Raw genomic sequence first — 8,895 nt, 5'->3', positions numbered from 1 at the left:
TTTCAAAACACTTGCAACTTCAATTATCCACTTACTGAAACACACGTACTAAAACATCAGCAATAATTACATTGACATCAAGACACAATATTAAAATGATTAAACAAAATAACCATAAATCACAGTTTCAGAATTATAATCCTTTTTTACTATCACCGGCATTATCACCATTCATTTTTGTTGCCGCCTTGTGGATTGATTTCTTCAATACAGTTTAATTATTACAACAGTGTGATCGAAAGTATTGATTTCAGTGAGAATAATCACCTCCGAGAACGTACATTTGTTTTCATTGTTTTGGAGTTGTGCTGTTTTTTTATTGCTTGAGACAAAGTTGAACTGTGAAAGTTTTCAACTCAGATGCAGTTCTTCCTTTTTCTTACAAAGCAACATTGCAGTAACCATCAGATATCACCTTTGCTGCTAAACGTGTTTGACTATCTCTAATAAAATCTAGTTCCTTCCCACAAATGATTCATCATTTTTTTTTGTCTCTGTTGCAACTGACAGCTTACTAAAACCGAAACAAGGCACAGAAATTCCTCCACATGTTCAAGTGGTACCCTTTTATCTTTGCAAAAACAAAACAAAAAGTCAGGATGGTTTTCATCAGTGTGATTGTCTGCTTTAATGTGAGCTCCAACTGTGAGCATGTCTAACTACTACAATAGTAACCTCGACTGTGTTAAAGGTCAAGAGAAAATGTAAATGTCTAGACTTCTTTATCACACTCAGGACATTTTTCACCACTCTAAAAACTGGTGAGAGTGGGAAATATCAGCCCTTAAAAAAATATAATTCATAGCAATATCAAGCTCAATTGCTACCCCTCTTACAAGATTCGTCTTCTGATCAAATCTAGAAACAGTCTCCAGTTTAACAAAATCATGGGTCCCAGTTGGAAATAGCATACATAATAGCTAGCGTTTGTCTGAAATCAAGGACACACAGCATGAATTACAGTAACATAACTGTAATAATGGGTTGATAGCTATAGGACTGTAACTGTTGCATCGATCAGAATGCAGAGGCAGATGTGATTCCAATCTTCGTTATTACATATTATTGTGGGTGTGGTTGTTGTGTGTGTAAGTCTGTGTGTGAATAAGAGTGTATAATTGTGTGTGTGTGTGTGTGTGTGTGTGTGTGTGTGTGTGTGTGTGTGTGCAATAATTGTGTGGTTCTACAAGAAAGCAGGAACAAAGAAATATTAGCACACTGGTAATACTTAACAGAAGTAATGAGCAGGGCAATCACATCACTCTAGCGACCATTATGTGCATCCAGATCAGTTCTTACCGAAACATACTTAACACATAAATACACACTTAAAGCACAGAACTTTGTATCACCCGAACATACTTAGTGGTCTCTCAACGCACACGTGTATGATTGACACAGTGAAACTCTGGTGACTCTGTCCTGCCTACCAACTCTCTCTCACCCACCTATCGCTGCAGCAACAACTTAGCCACAACGAGCGCATGCGTTACAGGCATGCCCACAACAAGGGCTTTGATTGGCTGATTCTTTCAGTCCGTGTAACTACTAGTGAAGTCCTTCAATACAATGACAGATATAGCAGTGCAAATTCACTAGATCTCCAGTACAGAAAGCCTCCTCGTGACTTGGCAGGCCCACTCCCCAAAGATCCATCCAGGCTGCAGCAAAGGTTACAAACTGAGTTGCAGTAAGAGGTTAGATGGTCCTCCAAGCTCATTGGAAAAGAAGGAACTGCAACAGGAAGCTTGTTTCCAGACATGCTGATGTAGAAGACCCGGGTGGTGGACACAGCAGTATAGAGAGGAAATGATTGAATGATGACTTGATACTGTCACAGCAACATTTTGGATATCCAGCTTCACATACTATGGCACAAGATTTCGTTAAAAAAAAAGGGGACGTTAAAACAGTTAGAGTTTAACAAAACTTTATTTTCTATATCAAGAGCAAAGCAGTAAAAAATAATCATACAAACTAACTTGCTTGAGTTTTTTTTTTTTTCACATACCCATATTTTACTTGCCATCTTAAAAATAAAAATAATAAGTAAAAACAGATCCACATAATTTTAAAGAAATGTGCAAAATAAATAAAAAATAAATACAAACTATGTGACATGAAATTATTTACAGTCTTTAATTCCATGTTTATCTATTCATTGTGCATCTCTAACATAACAGCAGAGTTTTGTGCTGTAAAAGCTACATTCTGAATAACAGATGTGTTCTGGCCGTTGCCTCTCCCCCCATTCTTCCTACACACATTCTCACAATGTAAAAGGCGCAACAGATATCCCCGCAACTCTTGTGAGAGCATATACAGCAGAGGGTTCATACAGCAGTGAGAATAGGCAAGTATACGAGAAACATTAAGAGTGACGTCCAACCTCTCTTGTGCCTTACAGCCCTCGGGTGTATATAAAGCCATAATGAAAAGCAAAATATTATAGGGTCCCCAGCAGATGAAGAAGGCTGCGACAATACACAACACCACAACTACAGTCCTGTACCTTTTTCTGTTTGAAGCCTGCAAAACTGTCTTGAGGATGGCAGAGTAGCAGAAAATAACAATGGCAAATGGAAGGAAGAAAAGCAGTGACACTTGGAGATAATATCCCAACTCAACATCAGGTTCATCAGGAGGAACACAGTCGGGCGTGTCGAAAACGTTCTCCACCTTTGTTTTGATAGCATCGCTCAGGCATGCAGCAACACTGATGATCCAGGCAGCTATACAGGCACCAATTGCGCACCTCTTCCTCCTGACACAGTTGCTCGGCCAGTTGCGCAGCACCACTGTCATAAAACGATCCACAGTCATGGCGGTCAGGATAATGACACTGCTGTACAAACCAGCAAAGTATGCCGCAGTCACAAATTTGCAGACAAAGTCCCTGAAGACCCAGTGGTGAAGGTGATTGACGGCCCAGAATGGAAGAGTAACAGTGAAGATCAAATCAGAGCAGGCCAGGTTCAGGACGAAGATATTTCTGACATCTTTCAGGTTCGTGTAGATGGCAAGAACACATAAGAGGAGACCATTGCCTATGGCACTGACGATGAAGATCAAGAGGAAGAAGACACCATTGATAGTTGAGAAGTCAGACCAGTGACAAGCATATACCACGTCACCACTGCTGCTCTGTCCTTCATTTGCAGAGTTGTTTGCCATTGTAAATTTTCTGTGAAATATGAGCACAAAACTAAAATTGTCAAAGACTGAATATATTTCTACATAATTACAGGAATTTGTAATTTCTTGTAGGATATCTAAAACATGGAGTAAGAAGTGTAAATGTAGGTATTGAGGAACTTACCACGAGTCTCAGCTGAGGGTGAACTGAATTGTCTTGAACGGTGCAGGAGTGGCTGTGATATATATACAAGAGGTAAAAAAAAAAAAGAGTTCCTCTTTTTGGTTCATATTTGGCAAGATGATGTGTCATTGAAAAATATTCAAAATAAGTTTGTTGACGACCTACTTGTCATGACAAAATCAAAACTAAAAGTGATATGCGAGGGCTGGGTGTGGACCCAAGAGCAGACAATGAGGCGTAGAATGAAATGGAATGTTTGATTGAAAACAGGAGTTGTAGATAAAGCGCGATTGTGAAATCCGCAGACTCTTTTGAAGTGAGGCTGCATAGGCAGGGGAAGACACAGAGGTCCTCCAGGCTGAAGTGAGTCCGAGTGTGTGAGGGTCACTGGGAGCAGTAGGCTCGACATTGACGGTGATCTCCGTGGATGAATGCAGGACTTACAGGTCGGAGTTGACTGTTGACCTCCGTGGGCCGACACAGGACAGCAGGTGAGAGTCAACAGTGGGATCTCCCTGGATCTCCGCAGGACATCAGGCAAGTTGAGGGGACTGAGGGGACAGAGGGAACAGAGCAGACAGACTGCTGGCAGGCTGCTGAGGCAGACAGACAGAAACTGAGGTCAGAACCAGACGAGGAAAAAAATGAGACTCAAAAACCTGCAGTGTAAGCATGGTACCGGTTCTGACAATGCTGGAGTGCAGAATAATTTCCTTCCTGGAGGTGAGGAACAGGATTGACAGCAGCTGTACGGGCTGATCAGGGGAGTGTAGGTGTGAGGTGTCTGGAGGCAGGCAGTGGAGAAATACACACTCTCCACACACAGACCAAGACATAAAGCGTATGGCAGACAACAACAAACAGGGGAATGACAGAACACACAAGGAGAGGAGATCGGAGGGAACCAAAGTTAACACACACAGGGTCAGACAGGGATCCTGACACAAAGTAAATGAAAAGTAATACTTCAATAAATCTAAATATTTTTTCTAATAAAAATAAATACGGTTGAATACTTTGCTATATGGATGTCAGCTTTTTTAGAAACAACAGAGGCTCCACTAATCAACGACAAAGTACATTTTTTACAACGTATTTAATTGTAAAGCATGATGTTATGTGAAAATAACACAATAGCAAAATACTCAGTATAAAGGAAAATATAATGAAAATGAATTTAATGTGAACATATAAAATAACTCATTGAAAAGTGATTCATATAAAAATATAAAACACAGTTAATCAAAGTGAATCACATGCATGTATGTTATATCTAATACAATTTACAGTATAATCAGTTGATAAACATGATTTTAAAACCACACACCTGCTACAGTCACACCCAAATAGAAATAATACAGCAACACAGTTCGATTGGAAAGGAGGCAACTGCACTTAGTTACAAGATGAAAACTGGATAAAATTATGGATTACAAGTCACTTCTTACACTCATTGTAGCAGGTGAACCTTTCCACTAATTGGAAGGACCCCTCTCGGCTCAGCAGTCTAAAAATACCATTTACATGTGGCAGCAGGAATCGAGCACTACTGTCAAGGGTGGTTAATCGATTTACTTTGACCTATTTGCCCGCTTGAGCCAGTCTACATTCTCCTCTTAATGTTTTTTTTTTTTTTTTTTTTGTCTTTTCAGCATTTTACTAAATCAGCACTTTCTGAGACACTCAAACCAGCCAGTGTGGGCCCAAGAAGTGAAAGTCTCAAGTCTCACATGTCTTCCCCATTTTTAGCCTCAACTACTGAACCTCTTGTCTGCATGCCTTGGCTACTGAGTATAGTTTGACAACTATGCAGGCTATTGAGTAATTGTGTGTGTCTGTGAGGCTGCACTTAGGCTTCGAGCTAAATGCCAACACTAACCATTGCAACAATACTAATGTGTTGCAGGTGTAACATTTACTGTGCTCAAAGTATTTATTTGGGATCCTCAGAGGTAGCTACTTTATGTTCAACACAAAATTAGTGAATGTTAACATGTTAAAGTAAAATAGTGAAATCGTAAACGTAGTACGCTACCGGATCTTGGCATGGAAAGTTGAGCATGTTAGAAGGCCAGACACCCACCAAAGGAGGTTTTGATAAACTGGGGGTAAAAAAAAAAAAGGGTACAAAAAGCTACCACAATGACAGTAACATGTAATTTAATCCAATATTAATACTTCTACCAGCTTGTTTGTTTGCATCTGGTTTCACTTGTTAGCAAAGTGTTCCGGGGTGACCTGATGGCTGAGTAGTTTAATGCACAGGCCTGTAGCTACCACACAAGTAGCAGCTGAGGCCTCACCTGCCCTGCTCTCTTCCCTTCATTTCTCTACCGCATTATTGAAATAAAAACAAAAGGCCCAAAAAATTAACAATTCTCCAAATGCACAATACAGAGAAAACAGTTGTTGTACACAATTCTAATTGTTTGACTGCATTACCTGGCTGCTTATAAATACAATTCAAATGGAAGGCTGTAACTTGAATGCAGCATTAGCCACATTGGACCATGGTTGACAGGAAATTATGTCCGTTAATGGTATAAAGATTTCGACAGACAGCTACAACTTTTCGTTTTTAGTTCATTGCACAATTGCACAGGTAAATGTGATTTTAAATGAGGTTTTCCTCTCTACTGCTACCTTTTGCGAACATCGTCTATGTCGAGAACTCTTCACCGTTCATCATTGATGTGATTGTGTTTCGGTTTTGCCTGCTGCGGATGCTGTTGTTGTTGCGGCCCCAGTTCTTCAGCATTTTCTTCAAGTGGGTTTTGAATTTAACCCCCACAAACACGTAAAACACAGGGTTAAGGCAGCAGTGTGAAAAAGCAAGAACTTGGCTAATGTAAAGAGCGTAATCCAGTCTTTTGTGAATTTCACAATTTTCAGCGAACATTCCTGATGAAACTTCTGGTTGGGGCCATAAATACTTTGACTGTAGAAATATTACTATATTGTAAGGTACCCAGCCAACGAAGAAAACAACCATGAGAATAAAAATGAGTTTTATCGTTTTGTTTCTTCTTCTTTGGGCAGTAGGACGCAGCAACCTGTACACGATCTGAGTATAGCAAAAAATGAACACCAGCGAAGTCAGAATAAAGAGGACATTTTGCTGGTAGATTCCCCACAAGCTCCAGTAAGAGTTGGCATATACACAGTAACTTGAGTCCTGGACTTCGGTGAAGACGAAGGCTGGACTGGCAACCAGGATACTCACTACCCAAATGATCACAGATGCTACGACGCTGTGGAGGCCTGCGGTGGACACAATGTCAGACAAAGGATTCATGACAGCTACATAGCGGTGAGCGGTCATCATGATGAGGAGGAAGCCGCTGCTGTAGAAGCCAACGTAGAAGATGAAGCTCACTATTTTGCATGCAGGCTCCCCTAAAGTCCATCCGTGCATATGGTAGTGGGCCCAGAAGGGCAGACCTGCGGTGAAGAAGAGATCCGATACAGCCAGGTTCAGGATGAAAGTGTTGGTGAGGGATTTGAGATTCTCGTACTTGACCAGAATCACAAGGACCAGGATGTTACCAAACAGACTGAGGATCACCACGATGGGGAAAAACACGGGAGTGACGATCGCTTGAAACGGCATGATGCTTGTTTTGTTGCACAGTTCACTTTCATAATCCTCATCATAATCATACATTGTGTCATTGATGAATTCAGGGGTCAATTTAGTTGTGGCCATTTTCCTCCAGCAAGAAGAGCAAATCTAAATATTTAAAAAGACTGTGTTAGACAGATGAATCAAACAGGTCACTTTACACAGTCTTAAACATTGGATGACAATTACATTGCAAAACTTTATTAAAAACAATTTCTATATTATATCCTTTTCCTTGACTCAAACTTAAAACAGACTTATTTTTTGTCAAGACTGGTGCATGGGAGCAGCGTCAGCATTGTTATTGTAACCCTAGAAATACAATCAGAATTTAATAAAAATTTTACCACAGTAAATCCTGAATGATGCTAGAAATACTGTATGCAACTATATTGCAGCAGAAACCTGTTAATTTTACCAGTGAAAATGAACACAGAGAAAACAACAGGGAAAGAAAACTATCATGTGGAGGAACAGTATTACAAGTCAAACCTGTGGGACTCTTTTCACCTGATCCAACAGGAACAGGCTAGAATATGTCTTAAATAGTTCAGGCTAGCTAACAGCTGATGATCTTAGAGTTAGATTTCAGCAGCATTTCATTTTAAAGACAAAAAAATGTAAATGCCATTATTAGGATTTAACTCTGCCCCTTATAACCTTACTGATTTCAGCTTGCTGCTGTGAATACTTTTCAAATGCACAATAAAATAAAATGTATCATGTTAAAAAGATTAGTTTGTTCACTGAATGAGTCCTTCAAGTCTGACAGGATTTAAAGATTTTTGGTCAAAACAGTGATTAATTAGCCTATTTTAGGAAGTCATATGAAACTTAATGACATCTGATGACTGAGTTACTGTTTCATTTGGACTTCCGTCTGTACTGATTTGTCAAACAAAGATAAATATAAATGACAAAAGATTTTTTTTTAAAGATATTTCTTTTTCGCTTAAATTATACTCTCGTTAATTTTGGTTTTATTATATTTTATTAAATAAAAAGTCTACTTTACTCTAAAGGGTTTGTGTGTTCATGTCAGACAACAATGCACAATTATAAAAATAAATGGTATTTATTTGGCTTTTAAACAATTCAACAACAAAAAAATATCTTTCAAAACAGTGTTCCCATTACTCTGGATGATCTACAGGTCTTAATGTAAACAGTTTAGGGACAGTTTTCTTTAACAGCATCCATGAAAAGATATAAAAGTAATCTTTTACAAAATGCTAAACACAGTCAACTTTAACTGCTTAGTTGTCAAAAATGAGAAACCCTAACTTCGACAGATAATTGAGAAACATGGAAGCATACTGTACCTGCACAAAGGTAGGATACACCTCAGTCCTTCACACAAATAACAGTAAAAACTTGGCGAACTGGGATTTCATCTTAAGTATCAACCATAAAGGTGAACAGAAACCCACCATCATTTTCAGTTCATTACAACAGTTGAAGGACAGGGTTTCAGTTAGGATCTGACTTCTCGTCAACTTTTGTTTCATACACTAAGAAATCCATTTTAGAAGAAACCATTTTGTGAGACTATCAGCTGAATATCTATAACTAACTATAAACTATTTTAATTTCTCAGATGTTGTCCTGCAGCATACCTGCAATATGACTTTAGGTTCCAATAAAGATTGGACTATACAATTGGGTTAAGGGCCTTTTGTTAATGATGAAAATGTAGACTATTTGTTTGAATAATTGATTAATCTTTTGGTCAATAAATTATTATAAAAAGGTGAAAAGCACCCAGAATTGAACGTGATGTCTTCTCTGCAATACAAATTTTGTAAACTGGAACGAATGAATATTTGTCACATTTTTTTTCTAAGATATATTCTTATTAATCAACAGCTAGTGAATACATATTACCTAAACATTTCATAAACGTTTCATCTCATGGCAAAAAAAGAGGAACATTATTTAAAAAAAAAAAAAGCAT

The 8,895-nt window shown here is 38.6% G+C and overlaps 2 protein-coding genes across 2 annotated transcripts; both read right to left on the bottom strand.

Moving 5' to 3' along the window:
- Positions 1–1,991: 1,991 nt before the first annotated feature.
- On the bottom strand, positions 1,992–4,177 carry LOC138203106 (chemokine XC receptor 1-like). Its single transcript, XM_069157706.1, has 3 exons — positions 3,764–4,177; positions 3,320–3,371; positions 1,992–3,184 (listed from the first exon to the last, which is right to left on the bottom strand). The coding sequence occupies exon 3, from the start codon at positions 3,172–3,174 to the stop codon at positions 2,155–2,157; it is 1,020 nt and encodes a 339-aa protein (XP_069013807.1). The 5' UTR covers positions 3,175–3,184; positions 3,320–3,371; positions 3,764–4,177; the 3' UTR covers positions 1,992–2,154.
- Positions 4,178–4,410: 233 nt separating this feature from the next.
- On the bottom strand, positions 4,411–8,290 carry LOC138203104 (chemokine XC receptor 1-like). Its single transcript, XM_069157705.1, has 2 exons — positions 8,264–8,290; positions 4,411–7,049 (listed from the first exon to the last, which is right to left on the bottom strand). Exon 2 carries the CDS (start codon positions 7,023–7,025, stop codon positions 5,979–5,981), a length of 1,047 nt encoding a protein of 348 aa, XP_069013806.1. The 5' UTR covers positions 7,026–7,049; positions 8,264–8,290; the 3' UTR covers positions 4,411–5,978.
- Positions 8,291–8,895: the final 605 nt, after the last annotated feature.

This window comes from Embiotoca jacksoni, unplaced genomic scaffold (assembly GCF_022577435.1).
Source record: "Embiotoca jacksoni isolate LCO1_2020_lvr unplaced genomic scaffold, fEmbJac1.0.p SCAF_22, whole genome shotgun sequence".
Lineage (NCBI taxonomy): Eukaryota > Metazoa > Chordata > Actinopteri > Embiotocidae > Embiotoca > Embiotoca jacksoni.
Note: the sequence above shows the minus strand (reverse complement) of the source record. Positions and strands in the feature narration are given on the sequence as shown.

Bases quoted from the DNA above. Each gene is read 5' to 3' on its own strand.
- LOC138203106 (XM_069157706.1), bottom strand. From the start codon at position 3,174: ATGGCAAACAACTCTGCAAATGAAGGACAGAGCAGCAGTGGTGACGTG.
- LOC138203104 (XM_069157705.1), bottom strand. From the start codon at position 7,025: ATGGCCACAACTAAATTGACCCCTGAATTCATCAATGACACAATGTAT.